The sequence below is a fragment of the Equus przewalskii genome, chromosome 32 (assembly GCF_037783145.1).
Source record: "Equus przewalskii isolate Varuska chromosome 32, EquPr2, whole genome shotgun sequence".
Lineage (NCBI taxonomy): Eukaryota > Metazoa > Chordata > Mammalia > Perissodactyla > Equidae > Equus > Equus przewalskii.
Genome location: NC_091862.1, coordinates 23,418,114 through 23,435,394, shown reverse-complemented (window position 1 = coordinate 23,435,394; position 17,281 = coordinate 23,418,114). Strand labels below are relative to the sequence as shown.

Sequence of the window (17,281 nt, the reverse complement as noted above, 5' to 3'; positions counted from 1 at the left end):
AAGTTCGTATAAGTCTTGCTCATTTTCAATTGACTGAATCGATGTGAATTTACAACCATAATGATGGACTATACTTCTTTTCAGGTGACATATTTGTACTAGAAGATAGAAATAAAATTTCATGTGAGAGTTGACCAGAGAGTTTTCGTCTTACTTTTTCCTTTTGCTGTTCAACATTAGCAAAATAAATGTTTTTAAAGTTATATTTGAAACTTATCATTTCTGTGTATATTCAACATACTGGATTGAGCTATCTGATCAGGGAAAGTTGTTTTTATTTTCTGACCTTGTTCCTTTTCCTTTGTCATCTGAAGTATTTTAATACTGTTTTCTTGATGGTGACAGGACTTTTCTCCTCCATTTAACCAAATGATTTCTTCTCCAACCATTCCTGCTGGATTACAGTAAGCTTTGAGTAAAGGGTCCACAGCAGCCTGGGTGCCTTTGCTGGACACTGGTTAGCAATTGGGTCATTTCTAGTTTGGGATATCACCATGGCAGACCCTGTTCAGAAGGTCAGCGTCGTCCTTTTCAGTTTATGTACTGAGTTCTTTTACTACCTGACAGCACTGAAATCAGCTGTCATTAGTGTGCGTCAGGACCTCAGAAACTCCTGCTTGAAGGATGTTTAAATTCAATGCCATCTCAGTTTCCTCTCAGTCAAACCAATGGGTAAGTTCACAGAAAATTCTGCAGAGAGTGAACTAAGACAGTGTATATGGGAAAACCACACATTTAGTTTTTCTTTGGTATGAACTCTGGGCATTGTTTTAAAATTTATTCTCATAGTCTTTCCCCCTCACTTTTTGCTGCTCTCTACTGCTTTCGTTGCTCAATAACAAACCTTTAGTAAGTCTCATAGTTTTTCTCAAAACCACAATCTACTACTTTTATAAGAGTGTGTAAAATACTTTGTTCCAAACTTTTCCTTTCAATTTGATCATAACATGGACCACAGCTTCAGATAATGCTATCATACTCTGTCACCTAGACAGACAGGAAACCAAAGCCACAGAGACTGGTTTATTCAAATAAAGAATGATTGATGGCAACAACAGAGAGACCTTGACTTTGTAGAAGCATAAGAGAGTTTCAGTTTTCAGGATGGGAGAGGAAAACAACACAGATAAGGCCTGTGAAAGTGCGTGGTCATTCTTGAATTGCTGAATTTGGGTATTCAATGTCATCCACAATACATTGTGCTAATTATGTTCTCAGTGTTCAGGAGAAGTGAAAGGTCACTTTCCCACCTGTAAGTTCTCAGGAACTGGAGGAGCAAAGCTTATCTTTCAACAATAATTTAATCAGGATACTTTTTCATAGGCTGTGTTAAAAAGTATTAAGATACCACAAGTCACCATTATACTCACATCTGTGTTTGTCTCATCCTGAAATATGGCTTATGTATGAACATGTGTGAATCAGTAGGTCATTTAGAGATAAGTAGCTTTTCAGAGTGAATTATGACAACATCAGAGCCCTCTATCCTTGAGATTAGCACAGGTATTAGGGAAAAAGTAGAGCTGTTCTTTAATTTCACCTAACCTTGAGTAGCAAATATTTCACTTCTTTTTTTTTTTTACCACCACAAATATATTAATCATCTGACTATTTCGTTTTTATTGATATCCACAGGGTTTCATAAATAAAATATGCCTTGCCTCTCTACTGAGTACTTTGTAGTGATTTCAGAAACAATGCTACTGCTTTGACTTTATCATGTGGACAGAAACTGATATTGATAATATAATGCTTTATCTTATGTCATATTGTTCGTTTCTCCTCAGAATATGAAGACAATGAAAGTTTTGTTGCAAACCCAGAGCTTTCACATATGAAGGAAAAATTTTCCCCTCTACCTGACAAAACGATGTCATTTAATTTTACTTCAGTGTTAAAGTGATGGCTTTGATTTGTGCTGTTGACTCTAGCTGTGATTACAGTGGAACTGAAAATTATGTCACTTCAAAGTGTAGAGCCGAGAGTTTCGGTGGTGCCTGTAGGAAACTTCCGTGCTTCTCATAGAGACGTTTTCTTTGTGAAAACATTCAAGGTCAGATAGTCTGTGAACTGCTTCGACAATATGCTGGCCAATCACCGAGTATATTTTGAGTACTTATTTTGTAACTTTTCATCATACAAAGTACTCGCAAATGCTTCATGGTGATGGAAAACCATTTGTCACAATTCTGGAGAAATTGTAAGATATTTGTTAACAGTAACACTCAATTTCAGAGGTCAGATGATCAGTTTAGTTGAAATTTAATTTTTCTAAGAAACTTTATGTTGGCTATAAAGAAACAATATATAATTAACCACAAGTATGGCCCTTTCTTGCATGTATGCTATAAAATATTAGTTAAAACATTTCTGAAAGAAATGAGGTGATATGATAGAAGTATTCTTGCAATATCCTATAAAATCTACTCATACTGAAGTATTTTTGGCATCATAATTTATGCAGCACCAGACGTCTGTGAGTGCCTTGGCCTGTTTCTTCAGTCTCAACACTTTATCTTCATCCCTCTTACTACCATATCCAAATGTTCTGTTTTTCCACCAGCCAACCAGTCAACAACCCCAACAACAATTCTATTTAAAATGTTTTCCTAGGTTCGTGATTTGGGCACTTCTAATTTACAATGCAACCAACAACCCCAGTTTAGAAGGAGAAGTCATTCAGCAGAAGCTCTTAAGAAACAACGAGTCCCTGGACGAGGGGTTGAGGCTGTACACGGTGAATGTGAGGCAGCTGGGTGAGTACCCTGAATTTTTTTATAATATGTATTTTACACGGCTACATATTCAGGTTTAATGGAAACAACAACGAAAATATTCTTCCTATGTATGTTGTTTGCTTATTTTTCCTGAGGGTGAAGTTCATCATATTGGTGACATTGTAACAAATGGGTGACATGATTACCATGAAGGATGTTGGCTCAAGACCTGTGAATCTAAAGGAATGAAAAAGGCACATGAGAGTTTATACTCTATTTTAGGGACATATTACGAAAATATCAAGAATATGGGCAAAATGCCAGGATAACCTTGACCAGAATTGACTTCAACTTTAGAAACAGAGAATTTATATGTGCTTATGGGAACTCTAATGGGGTAAAAGTGTATAAAAGAGTATAAAAGACAATTTGTTATTGTAAGACATTCCTTTCTCTTATGTTCACTATCTCTGTTAATCATACCACTGTCTTCACAGGCACAGGCCAGAAATCTGGGAGCCATTCGCGACCTAGATTCAGTTCTTGCCCAGACAGCATTCACGTCCTCAGCTTCCACCACAGATGTGGTCTTGCTATCCCTTCCTCAGACACATGGGTTCCCCTCTGCCTCCTTGCTGTGCCTGCCCACACCGCTCTGCTCTCCTCTCACCATCCACCTGCTTGTCACCTGCGTGGTTTTAAACACAGCCCACAGTCACCTCCTCTAGGAAGCCTTTCCTGATAGCATCATGTATAAATAGTTATCACCACCTGTGAGCCTCCACTCCTTGCTCTCCAGATGCCTGGAACACCATACACGTTGGAAGAACGTTGTCTCTGACTGGACGTATTTGCGTTCTTATATATATTTTCTTTAAACAGGATTTCCTCTGGCTTGAGAACACATCTTATTTTTCTTTCCCATCCTCACGTCCCACTTCCTCCAGCACCCAGCACGTTCCCCGGCACTTACGTACTCGGATAAATAAATGGATGAGGCTTTACGGGAATATTTTAGAAAAGTAGATGATCAAAAATATGGACAACAAGGGGCTGGCCCCGTGGCTGAGTGGTTAAGTTCGTGCGCTCCGCTGCAGGCGGCCCAGTGTTTCATCGGTTCGAATCCTGGGCGCGGACATGGCACTGCTCGTCAGACCACGCTGAGGCAGCGTCCCACATGCCACAACTAGAGGAACCCACAACGAAGAATACACAACTACGTACCGGGGGGCTTTGGGGAGAAAAAGGAAAAAAATAAAATCTTTAAAAAAAAAAAAAAAAATATGGACAACAAAAAGGAAGGTTATTGTTCTAAGGTTGTTATATGATTACAGTTATATTGATTAGGTACATTAGTAGAGATCAAAAGAGAAGAAAACTTTGACACTTTTCCTTAGACGCACGCAGGAGGGTGAAGTGGGGGAAGCGGGTGATTTCAGCTGAGGCCAGAGTCACAGTGTGATCAGGAAGCAGGCATCTTCGCTGCCGTGAGGAGCCACCCATCTCTGATATGTCACCATACACAGTTATGGAGAACTCAGAGAGGTGGACGGATGCAAATCACCATCATCCCCATCCTCAGCAGTTTCTGAGTCTCTGTGGGAAACGCTCGCTTATTAACAAACAGGGCTCCTTGGGATGGGAGAGTGCAGATGCTATCCTTTCAGACTTAGGAGTCTCCATAAAGCACCCTGAGGAGTGCTAGTTTATACCTGGGGAGCCCTGTGAGGACCAGCCACCTCTGTGCTCAGAGGCTGAGGAATCCCAGAACAGCGCTCTCTGCGTCCTTCGACATGAAATTTATACCACTTAATTTAAATTCTGCGCTTTATTGTTTTTCTGCAAGTGGACGTGTGAAGACAAGTTTCTACGAATTGAAAAAAAAAAAAAGACCAAACCCTGACAATTTTAAGGCTCAGAATATTGATGGGAAAGTTATTTAAATGCTCAATTGGGGACTACAATGCTGGTTCCCAGTAGTCTGGTAAACCTTGCTGTTTTTCAGTACTGAAATACAAGATTTTGTTGTTATTAATGATATATTGCTTGTATTTTGTTATTTTTGCAAATGTGAAATCTGAGTCCTTTGTGTCAAGATGCCTGCCCCGAGAGTGTGGACACACCAGGTGGGATGATTTGTGGATGAAGGTGTGTGTGTGAGGCGGTGGTGCTGGCCCACAGGTGTCTTCCTGCCGTTCTCTCAGCAAACCACAGCAGCTGGAAAATTTTCCATAAAATGTGCTCACAACTCAATGACGACACTATTGGTGCATCATTTTATAGACTTTCCTCTTTGAAAAAAGATCAAATTCTATTTTGAGTTTTTCAGGACTGTTTTCATTTTATGTTAGTGTTTAAATTTTGAATAAACCTTTCTTTTACTAATTTTATCTGCTAACGATTTATATTAGAATGATAGTGTGTTTCATGTTTATAATCGCGTAAGTGTGTGTTTTTATTTGATGGTTTTGTAAGATGTAATAATTTTTGTGCCTGAAATGTATTGGATGTTTATTTTTCCTAATTTCTAAATTTTTACAAATTCCAAACATAAAAAGCCAGTATTTTGGTAGTACATGAATTAAATACCAAATTACCAACATTGTCATTTTGCTTTCATCTTGCACGTCTCATTTGAAAAATTAGATGACTATTTCTCATATTGGTTCTTGTTTTCACATAGGTATATGTGCTGGTGAGGAGAACCCCAAAGGCTATCAGTGGCCGACCATCTCCCCTTCGGAATACAAGCATCCCTGTCTAGAGAAGCAGGGGTTTTATGCCTCACGGACATGGTAACACTTTGATTGACTCTTGCCAGGAAATCTCCACGGTGTCTGCCTTCCCAGGGTTACGCATGCCTCGCAGTAGTTCCAGTGCATTGCGTGTGGATTGGGAAGAAGGGTGGGAATCTTGGTGTATGTCTAAATCATACACTCCAGGGAGGGTAGAGAGGAGGCAGGGGGATTCCCAAGAAAAACCTTTTCACTTCAAGCAACATGCTCATTTAGCCTTCTCCAAAGAAAGAGAGAAATTTGGAAACCAGAGCAGGGCTCTCAAGCAAAGTACCTTGTAATTGGATAAACTGAGCCAGCTCACAGCCTTGGAACAGGCATCTGAAATTCCAAGACTTCTGAACAGTTTGGACTGGTTGTTGCTGTTGGAGGGGGCGGAGGTGGAAAGAGAGAATAAAGACAGGATCCAGGTTAAGGCAGCAGCTAGTGGAGCCTCTCGGGGTATAGAGTTTCCCTGCATGCTTCACAGAAGCCTCAGAGACAGGCAGATTACAGAGGATTCACCCAGTAGCAAGTCCAATCCAGTCCTTCACCCTCCAGCCTGCCCCCAGTTCGAGTTTTCTGGTGGGGGAATTCAGAAACAAAAACTGCCCGAGTAGAAACATTTTGAGCTTCCTGCTGTGTTTGGCAGGTCGCAGGGCGGAAAGCAGGGCATGTTAGAGACTTGCTGACTTGGGTTGAAATGTGGCTTCTAATTCTCCCTGGCTGTGAGACCTGGGGAAATTCTTTGACTTATCGGAGTCTGTTTCCTTATCTATAAAATGTGAATTATAATCTACTTTATAGAGTTATATGAAGTCAAAATCAGATTTTATCTAGAAAGTGCTTAAAGCAGTACTTGACTCGTGTGACCTGATGTACCCTTGTTAGGATACAGGCTCTTGCTAGTGTTTTGTTTCCGTGATGCATGCACCTGATTTTTTTCCAATAAGAATTTCTTAACATGAGTTTTATTTCCATGTCTTACAGTTTTATTGTCAAATGAAGCTTACCTAGCTATCGAAGCAAATTCTAAAAGTTATTTTTAACTAGTTTTGTAAGTTGTAATGTCATTTATGCCAAATATTTGAAATATCTTTGTTTCACAGTCATCCTGCCCCTAACAGCACCTCTTCAGCCTACTGGGGGACCCCTGACCTCTCCAATTGTTCAAGTAAGTGAGCGGTTTTTCTTCAGTTCTCAAAGACAAATGCAATGACCTTATGCTGCATGATTTTCATCTCTGCAGACATGTTCTTCTGCTATAAGATACTATTGTATTATTAAAAGCTGGCAAATAGTTGTTTCATGTAAGGGAGAAAATGCTCTTTTTCCTCATTCTGTTTTTCTGTTCTGTTCATTCTGAAAAAGATTAAAAAGACTAAGAAGATTTCAGAGAAGACAAAAATAATATATAAGTTGATATCTGTATAAATGTTTTATAGTTTCATATTATTTTTAAACAGCAAATATACACTTATTCATCGATTCTGGGGGCATTTCTCTTAGAACTATATGTGAATATTTGCCCCTCCAAGTTATTTACCTAAGTTGCACAATTTATATCTTACTAAAGAGAGGTTAGTCTCTGTGAGTAAAGAAATATTATTGCCCTGTGAAGACTGTGATAAGGGGCTACACACAGGAAACCCAGTTTGTTGCTTCAAGCATGAAGTGAAATATCACACTATGTTTTAGATTCCTAGAAATTCCCAAAATACATAGGTAAAACTTTGTATGTTGTTTCTTCTGCCTTTTTTTTTAGAGGAGGCAAATGAAGTTGCCAATCAGATTTTAAATTTAACTGGTGATGGGCAGACCTTAAACTCAGCCAATATCACCAGCATTGTGGAACAGGTCAGGAGGATTGTAAATAAAGAAGAAAACATTGATATAACGCTTGGCTCGACTTTAATGAATATATTTTCTAATATCTTAACCAGTCCAGACAGTGACTTGCTCGAGTCTTCTTCTGAGTAAGTATTTGTTTTCTTCTAGAGAGTAAAATTTATTGGATTCATGTGTTGTTATGTAATTTCTCACATATCTGAATGCTTGGTGCCCAGCTTTCATAATTTAAACCTCTAGAAGATACATTGATATTTCCCAAGATCGTTCACAAAACAAACTTCAAAATTCTCTATTTTTTTTTTCTGCTTTATCTCCTCAACCCACCCCCCGTACATAGTTGTATATCTTAGTTGCAGGTCCTTCTAGTTGTGGGATGTGGGACGCTGCTTCAACATGGCCTGACAAGCGGTGCCATGTCCGCGCCCAGGATCCAAACCCTAGGCCGCCGCAGCGGAGTGTGCGAACTTAACCACTCGGCCACGGAGCCAGCCCCTCTATTTTTTTTTGAGAAATAAAATTTACAAATTGATTAACATTTTCCATCTGATTAGATCTATAAATAGTCCCAGAAAAACATAATCCATATTTCATTTTTTCGTCTAAAAATGTTAACTGGGGTTAATTCAAAAGACAAACTATTATATATATTAGTTTATGACACTTCTTTTTGCTTGCAAAGGAGACACTTAGGAAACATTTAACTCACATCTTTTAGGCATGACTTGGTCTCTATAAGTCACTATCCTGTGGACCGTAGCACAGAACTGCCACAGCTCTGTGACTTCTGGAATAAAATTCTTGGGGCAGGTGAGATGTACCTATTTATACACAATTCACTTGGTACCCAATTATTTCATTTAATGTGTGAATATTCAGATATTTAATTCTCTCTTTGTATTTCCTTTCTTTCAACCAAATTTCTTCAATGGAACTTTTATTTTTGTTAATATGTATTCTCTACCTTACCTTATCTACATAATTGTAAACTTGTTTTTACAGTGTCTTACAGTTCAAAAAATACTTTTGTTACATTATTTCCTTTGATTTTCATGCATTTATGAAGTAGGAAGGGTATTTTTCATGTGAGGAAAAGAAGGCTAAGATAAGTGAAAACAATATTTGTTTAGGATGTTTATTGATTTTCTTTTTAAGGAAAATATATATTTCTCTTGAGAGTATATTCATTGCTATGATCTTGTGTTTTAACTGATATTGTGGTTTGGGGTAATTTTGTGGGTATTCTTGTTAAGATCAGAAAATTTAAAGACAATTTTATTTGGTTTGTATTTCACCCTGCAGCAAATCATGTATCTGCAGTGCCTAAAACGTGTTACTTAACAGTGGTATTTGTCATTTATTTAGAGCTTTAAAAACAATTGATGAATTGGCCTTCAAGATAGACCTAAGCAGCACATCACATGTGAATATCACAACGCGGAATTTGGCTCTTGGAGTGTCATCCCTGTCCCCAGGGACCAATGAAATTTCGAATTTTAGCATTGGTCTTCCAAGCAATAATGAATCCTATTTCCAGGTAACAAGCCAGTGGTTCCTTTCATTGTAATTAACTAGACAAATAAAAACTTTCTGATCACCTGCTAGTTGCTCCTTCAAGGAGGTCTTGGTCTGACGGGTGGCAGGCAGGTCGACCGTTGGCTAAGGTTAGCAGTAGCAATGGCATAAGGCGTATGGGCGTGCACAGGAGGTGTGCTCTCAGAACCTGGGTGACAGCTGGCTCAGCCTACCTTCCACAAGAGGTGATGGTGGAGCTGAGTGCCCAGGCGTGAGTCGGGGCCTCCCTGTTGAGATTGGGGGTGGGGATCAGCTCAGTCAGAAGAAAGAGCTTTATTAAGGGCCCAAAGTGGGAAGAAACATGGTGGATGCTCTTTGCCAGATTCTCAACCTGTGCATTCTAATCACCTTGAGGACTCGTCAAGCAGATTGCTGGGTCCCATCCCCAGAGATTCTGATTTAGTAGGTCCTGGGTAGATCCTCAGAATTTGTACTTTTAACAAGTTCCCAGGTATTGCAGATATTGCTGGTCTGAGGACCATACTTTGAGAACCAATGATGTGGAAGACTGGGAATGGCAGGGATGGGGAGGCTGGACAAGAAAGCTGGGGCCGGATTGATGGAGAGCCTCTCTGGCCTGTTCAAGTGACACTTCAGCAAGTAATTTTCAGGTTCCTGCTGTGTGTTAGACAGTGTTAGCCATGCAGGTAGGTGAAAGGATTCAGCATTGTTCTTGACACGGAGAACACACATGCAGCATGTAATACTTCTTAACTAGGGCACAAACCAAGATGAAATATAAAAACATCTGGCTATAAGGAAGAACTTTTTTCCTGCTTTAGACCAGGGGCCCCTTTGGATCATTCCGCTTCAAATTTTAAGGGTAAAAACTCAGTCAGCCTCGGTCTCATTCCAAGTCCATTTGCAGGAAAACACTGTTTGGCCTGATGTTTGGGGTCAGAATGATGACATCCCGGAGTGTGTGTAGAACTTCAGCTGTTTCCCCTGTGTGGAGATGCGCATTCTCGGCAGTTAGGCAAATTGACGCCAGTCTTTTTTTTTTTTTTATGCTGAAGAAAATTCACCCTGAGCTAACATCTGTGCCAGTCTTCCTCTGTTTTGTATGTGGGTTGCCGCCACAGCATGTCCACCAAGAAGCAGTGCCAGGTCTGTGCCAGGGACCCGATCCCAGGCTGCCAAAGTGGAGCATGCTAAACTTAACCACTAGGCCACAGCGCCAGCCCTTTAGTCTTCTTTTATTGTTGTTGTTGTAGTTATTTTTCACTGTATTCTGAGAAAGGCTCAAAATCTGTTGAGGGTAAATCTAATTCTTATACTTGGACGTGTTAACTCATTTGTAGATTTCAGCTTGCCTTGGTTAAACTCAGTGCTTTTTGTCTTTTGCCACACATGTAAAACTAAACTCAGACGATGGGGGAAAATTCACCCTGAGCCATGATGGGGGCCATGCTTTTGTCTGTTGGGGATTCACCCAGGAGGGCAGTGCCTGCCTCAGAGGCAAAGGGAAGCTGGGTCCCAGCCCAGTCGATGCTCGTGGTGGTTCCTCTGCCATCGTCAGCACGTGGAATAAAGTTGTCATCGCGATTGAATTGTGATTCCTTGACCAATATGTCTCCGTGTGTGACAGATGGATTTTGCGAGTGAACAGATGGATCCATTGGCTTCTGTAATGTTGCCTCCAAACTTACTTGAGAATTTAAGTCAAGAAGATTCTGTGTTAGTTAAAAGAGTACAGTTTACTTTCTTCAATAAAACTGGACTTTTTCAGGTAAGTGTTCATGAAATTATAATTTTTCCATGGAAAATTGAGTTTCTTTGCTCAAAGGGAAAAATAAAATTTCAGATTCCTTGAAAATAGATCAAGAGATACAGAGAAATTAACCTACTGTATTTTCAGAAAATGAAAAATTTTAGCATAATTATTTATGTATATTATTGCAGATAACGATATGCTTACTGACAGGGCTTGTTTAAGTTTTTAAAATGAATCAAATATTAGGTTAAGACTTGCGTGATGCACTTAGAAATGGAATTTGTCAAGACGTTATTATTTATTATTCCTTTTGTTAAATATTTTATGCTCTCCAGCAATTTAGACCATCAGAGTTAAAGGAATTGTGTGCCAAAGAAAAGCTTTTTTTTCCCCAGCAGGAAGCACTGTTTACATAATGAGCAGCATTCTTGGCTTTAATCAGTTTTCCCCTTGGTGTTTCAAATGGCCTTTGGCCTTCGCACATCCCAGAGTAGGGCGGCATTGTGCTCAGCACATATTATCATTTTTATTGGCATCATTTCTAGATACTAGAAAGTCCACAGCTCGCAAACACTGGTGACCTCTGGTTGCCTTTGAAAGTACAACCCCATCTAGCGCAGTTTCACTGAGCCCTTTTTTTAAAAATAAAAGTTACCTGTTGAATTGATACCATTGTATATCAAACAATGTGACCTCTGTGAGACCAAGTGGCAGGTGTCACGGCCAGTAGAACTGTTTCTGATCGATCCGCCCTGTCCGTCCTGTGTGGAGGAACAACAGGGGAGGCTCCGGGTAAGCAAAGGGGACACCGTGGAGTCATTTACAGTAACTCCAAAATTTTAAAATTTTATTAGCAAATGTTTTGGGAACAAGCTATCTAAAAATTTTGAGTCAATTAGGAGGATAATTACATGTAATTACTCTGAAGGATGTAAAAGCTGTGAACATAGAAACTGCAGTTGTTAAAATTATTTGAGGCTTACAGCAATGTCCCCTTTAAAAACAATACAGAAACGTCAGGGGTGGGTTCAGCCCCGGGGGGGGGGGGGGGCGGGGTGGGGGGCGGTCTGAGACAACTCCCAGAGTTCTAGAAATGTGTCGTCATTTCATTTTGAATCTTCTGCATGTCATCGTTTCCTTTGCCTTTGGCATCTCCCAGTCAATGTTCCTCTTAGGAAACATATGTTTGTTTTTTAAAGTAAATTTATAGCAGAGAGAAAACCTTTTAAGGGTCTATGGTCCTCCCAGAACAGCGTGAACAAGATATGAGTATTTTTTAAGAAAAGGCTGCGTATCCCCAAGCAATAGCCGACCTTATTGAGAGTGACCACGCGAGAGTGATAAAAAGCTGCATTCTGGTTGCTGAGATTTATTTGGCATTTAAGAAATTCTGTAATTATTCCAAAGCAACTGACTTGTAAGCTCAGATAGGGACATTCAGGAGGTTGGACAAGAAAAACACAAGGAGAGGAAGAGAGGACCTCACTGGAGAGGCAGTCTGCTGGTTCCGGTCATTTCGCAGATTCACCGATTGGATTTCCCGACCACCGTTGTCTCCGCAGTGGAGGCTCCAGACAGTGGCAGGTGCACAGTCAGAAAAGGTAGACGTTCTGGATGGAGTTTAATCCCGTAGAATTACGTTTAGGCGTAAGTTGGGAAACACGTCAAGCTGTTGGCAGGGATGTGAAAGGTGAATTTTTTTTTTTTTCATTTTTCACACCATATTTCCTTCATAATTCTCTAAAGGCAAACAACTTCATCTATTTTCTAGAGTAGGGAAATGATCTAATCATTTCACAGCTTTTATGAGTTTACATTATTTATGAGGTAGCATTGTTTCAGATGTGAACTGGCTGGCATCAGTCACGACAATCAAGAATGAGGTTTTCTGAACATTGCCTTACAACACTGACTGATTATGCCCCCTCAATGTATTTATTATAATAAGGGAAATAACAGAGCTCTTCCAGGAAAGCCAGCAATTTGATGTTATAAACAGGATGTTTTATAATTGAAGATCTTAAGTGTAAAGAGTCCTGACAGTTTGCTTATTTTGGAGCAGCGAAAGAAAATTAAAGTGTATACTTCTGACGAATGATACCTTTTTTTCTTTCGAAGGATGTGGAAACCAAGAAAGGCACCTTAGTGAGTTATGTAATGGCATGCAGTATTGGAAACATTACTATCCAGGGTCTGAAGGATCCTGTTCGAATTAAAATCAAGCATGCGAGAAGCCAGGTAAGAAAATGCTGCAAATAGCACTGGAACAGAGGCAGCCTGTTTCAGAGACTCCTGGGCCGTGTGCTCTCCATCAGAAGACGTAGCTGGCAATTTTTTGGAGGGAGGCGGTTTTCCAAAAAGGGAGCAGCCGGTCCAAGTTGTGCTCTAGGTCAACGGGACAACCTGGCCGTCTTGTCTGGGACTCAGTAATCGGAGGGAGAGTGGAAGTGAAGAAAAGGACCACTGTCTTTAAGACATAACAGATATTACTTCGGATAAATTAGATGCATACAGTTGCACAATCCTGCCATTAAAGATTTTGGTTGTTTTTTGAAGTCCAAGATTACTGCAACTGAGAAAGCCGAGGGGGAACAGGAGAGGAGACGTTTTTCAGAGGTTAGCAGGTGTCTAAAATCTTGGCAAAGGTTGCCTTTTTTTATTGCTTTGTTACCCTTGCTGACATCAGTTTATTTGATAAAATTATATGAGGGTTCTTACTGTCCAGAAGGCCCAGGCTGCTCCCTCTTTTATGGAGGGAGGGTCCAGTCCCGATTCTGCCACTTATGAAGCAGGCAGGGAGGAGGCGGCGCTGAGCGGGCTGGGAGGCAGTTGGCTAAGGACTAGCCCTGCACAGTCATGGAGCCCTCCAAAGCCGCCTCTTTCTACCTGTGGCCTCCTCTGATTCAGCTCCTTCATCCATAAAGAATTCTTTTTATTGTGCTAAAATATACATAACAAAATTTACTGTTTTAATGTTTAAGTGTACAGTTCTGTGGCGTTAAGTACATTCACTTTGTTCCACAACCATCACCACCGTCCATGTCCAGAACTGTCACACCTGAAGCTGTGCCCCTATTACACAACACCGCCCCGTCCCCCTCGCCCAGATCCGGGCAGCCACCCCTCTCCTCTTTGTCTCTATGAATCTGACTACTCTCGGCACGTAGTCTAAGTGGAATCGTACAGTATTTGTCTTTTATGACTGGCTTATTTCACTTAATATTTGCAGGGTTCATCCGTATTATAATACGTGTCACAATCTCCTTTCCTTTTAACTCTGGATAATATTCCGCTGTGTGTGTGTGTGTGTGTGTGTATGTGCGTAGACACACACCGCATTTTGTGTATCCATTCATCCATTGATGGACACTGGCTGCTTCCACACTCTGGGTGCCGTGAATAACACTGCTGTGAACATGGGTGTGCAATGTGTCTGAATTCCTACTTTCAGTTCTTTTGGGCATATTGCTGGACATAAAAGAGAATTTTGAAGAGGAAGTGAAACTACAGTGTAAAGAGCTTTGCTGAAAGCTAAGACTTGGGTTTGATGATGAGATATATGTGGTAGCCAACAGTAGAGGGCGCCTGGCTCCTCCTGAGGCTGTCATGGATTTCCACTTGAAGTCTTTGTGAGCGGTCCTCCCAAACAGCCTGCCATTCTTGGGTTGTGTTGGCATGACTAATGCTGATCTTTGTGAAAACTTTAGCGTTTTAATTCTTTTCCCATATTCAAATTGTGGGATTTTTCATTTATTTTAAACACAATTTCACATGTTTATTCTTCTGTTAATATAGGCTGTGCATCATCCCGTCTGTGCCTTCTGGGATCTGGACAATGGTGGTAAGTTTTAAAACATTGGCTGTCTGAATAACAACTGAATTCTAAACATTGTTAGACACCCCCGTTTCCTTAAATTCCACCCCAAACGAGGGTGAGTCACGTTATAAGTGTGATGGCAACTGAGCTGCAAAATTTAGTTTAGGTAGCTTGGGAAGTGAATTTTAATTTCTGTGAGTTTTTATTCATTTCAAGAAGAAATAAGCAGACTTGACTTTTTTTTTTAATCAAACTCTTCAATTTCAGTTATTTGTAAAATAAAATATGCATTTTTATTGCCACTTTCAGATGAGTGTCGATATATGCTTGATTTCATTCTTCTGGGACACCTCTGAGGAGATTATCTGATATGCACAAGGCATACAGTTTAAAATCTGGCTTCCAGACCTCAGATGGTGGGTGAAAGTAGACTAAAGAACTCTAAAGAACTGTAAATAAAGGAACGGTTAGAATGGATATATATTACTTGAAAGGAAGTTCTGCCTCCAAAGTGACAGTTGACAATCAAGAGAGAAATGCAAAATTAAGGGGTCAGTCAGTAGGTGTGAGGTGTGGCCATCTCTGAGAGGAAAGACAAGTGGTGAGACCTCCCACCTCTGCCCCCTAAGGGTCACCTTCCCTCACGGCTCCCCAGTGGGGTTATTGGGGAACCAATTATCAGTACAGGCTGCTTCTTGGTAGAAATGTAGTGTGAAGGGTCTCAAACCCCCCTTTTTGGGTTCTTCTGATCACAGCTGGAAAGTTTTTTGTGATTGTTTGGGTTTTAGTTACAGTTCTGAGAAGATCCTGATTTACTAGATACATTGTTAAAAATGATACCACCTTGAAGTCTTAAAATATTCTTCCCATTCATGAGTTGCTCATATTCCGTATCATACCATAAAAGTCAGACAAAATGTGTTAAATGTGTTTATAATAAGTGGCCACCGTACACGGCTGCTGTGTACATAACGCATGTTCCAAGAAAGCTGACCTCCTTTGTTCCCATGTCTTCACGAAAACATAGGCTGATCCAAGGAAAAAAAAGTGTGTTGATCTCCAGAGACTTCATTAGAATGTAGCCTATTTGAAAAGGGGTTTTCTTTTTATGGAAGTTGATTTTGAAGTATATTAAAAATTAATCATGAGTCAAATTTTGCAGAACCCCTGAAGCACTTCAGTGGAACCCAATTAAAACCACCCTCCGTCATCTCTAGCTGCCCCCCAGCGCTAGCATTCTGTGATTCCAGGAATCTAAGTGTGGGCAGCTTTCAAAATAGATTCTGTTACTGATAAACTGTAAGGCAGAAGAGCCCGGGGCATATTTCCCTAAAGAAGTTATCATCCGCTACAGAGAAGGAACTGGCCCGCGGTTATTTTCACACTGTTTGTTGACTTCCTCCCACAGAAGCTTCTGGATTTTGGAACACATCAGGATGTGTTACACAAGGACATTCAGATGCAAGCGAGACGGTCTGCCTCTGTAACCACCTCACACACTTCGGAGTTCTGATGGTAGGGGAGGAACTTCTCAACGTCTTTTGAAATGATGTTTTGGAAGGAATACTTCTATTTGTGAGCCAGCCTCTTTAGATTATGTGTTAGGGAAATGATTTCCTGATAATTTTCGTCTGTACCCTGAATTTTGATTCTTTAAGGAAGAATCTAATGAGCAGAGAGATCATATGTTAAAAATATGCAAAAGTAATTATAGAAGAAAACCTTGCTTTTTTCCCCCATAGCATTAACAGTGATGATAAATAGTCCCAGAAACAAGATCACCAGGAGACCCTTGAATTATGAGAGAAACAAAAAGTCAGGGAAAGAAAGAGAGAAGAGGGAGAGAGAAAAGTTAAAGAGGAAGAAAATGTTGGGTTTTACCAACACGGAAGGGGACTGTGAAAAGTTTGATCAAAAATTTTCTTTCTTAAAATGTATTACTACTCAATATGTTTAAATGTGACTTAGTACCAGTTACTGTGCTAGGTGACCCAGCTGTGACCCAGAGTGGCTGCTGTCCCTCTCCTGGAGACCACAGCCCATTAGGATAGGCTGATGACTCGGGATGGCAGTTTCTCTCACTGTTAGGCCTTTGTATCATTTTTTCTTCCTGTCTTCTTTCGCATGGCCCTATTTTTATCTCGTTATCCAGCCTGTCCAACAGTTTTGGGTTTTTGTGTGTGTGTGTGAGGAGAATTTGCCCTGAGCTAACATTTTTGCTAATCCTCCTCTATTTTGTATGTGGGATGCCACCACAGCATGGCTTGATGAGCAGAGTGTAGGTCCATGCCCGGGATCTGAACCTGCGAACTCCGGGCTGCCAAGGTGGAGTGCATGTACTTAACCACTATGCCACCAGGCCAGTCCCCCGTCCGGCAGTTTTAAACAAAAATTAGATTGCATCAACTCTTTCATCCCACCCACTTTTCTGGAGCCACCTTACATCCAACAACTTGTTTGAATTCATCCACAGACTTATACCTTCATTTATGTCTGACCCACTGGTGTTTTTGCAGACACTTTTTTGGCACCCTCCAGGTTGTAACACAGTCACTGTTTCTCTAGTTTCCATAAAGGGATCAAACCGCATTTGTTTCCTATTGGAGATGGGAATGTGCGCTGAGGCAGTGAAGCTCCTGGAATTCGCGTGTCAGACATTGAGGCTCTGTTGAGCTCCTCCCTTCAAGGTCTTTGCCGCCCCCTGGGGGCCTGGGAGGACGCGGATGGAATGCAGGATGCAGTATTTGGCGCATGAATCTAGTTGGCCTATGTAAATGGATGTTGTCATATGACAACCTTGCAAGCTTTAATTCTCCTAACAGTCAGTACATAAATG

The 17,281-nt window shown here is 40.6% G+C and overlaps 1 protein-coding gene across 12 annotated transcripts in view; it reads left to right on the top strand.

Moving 5' to 3' along the window:
* The window catches only part of ADGRG6 (adhesion G protein-coupled receptor G6), a 133,273-nt gene that overhangs the window by 88,106 nt on the left and 27,886 nt on the right, over positions 1-17,281 (top strand). For all 12 annotated transcript variants that reach the window (XM_070603260.1, XM_070603267.1, XM_070603257.1 and 9 more), the window contains 9 exons: positions 2,614-2,756; positions 5,401-5,512; positions 6,601-6,665; positions 7,257-7,467; positions 8,705-8,876; positions 10,503-10,643; positions 12,747-12,866; positions 14,424-14,469; positions 15,854-15,960. In XM_070603260.1, coding sequence (XP_070459361.1) covers positions 2,614-2,756; positions 5,401-5,512; positions 6,601-6,665; positions 7,257-7,467; positions 8,705-8,876; positions 10,503-10,643; positions 12,747-12,866; positions 14,424-14,469; positions 15,854-15,960 — 1,117 coding nt within the window. The remainder of the gene's footprint in view (positions 1-2,613; positions 2,757-5,400; positions 5,513-6,600; positions 6,666-7,256; positions 7,468-8,704; positions 8,877-10,502; positions 10,644-12,746; positions 12,867-14,423; positions 14,470-15,853; positions 15,961-17,281) is intronic.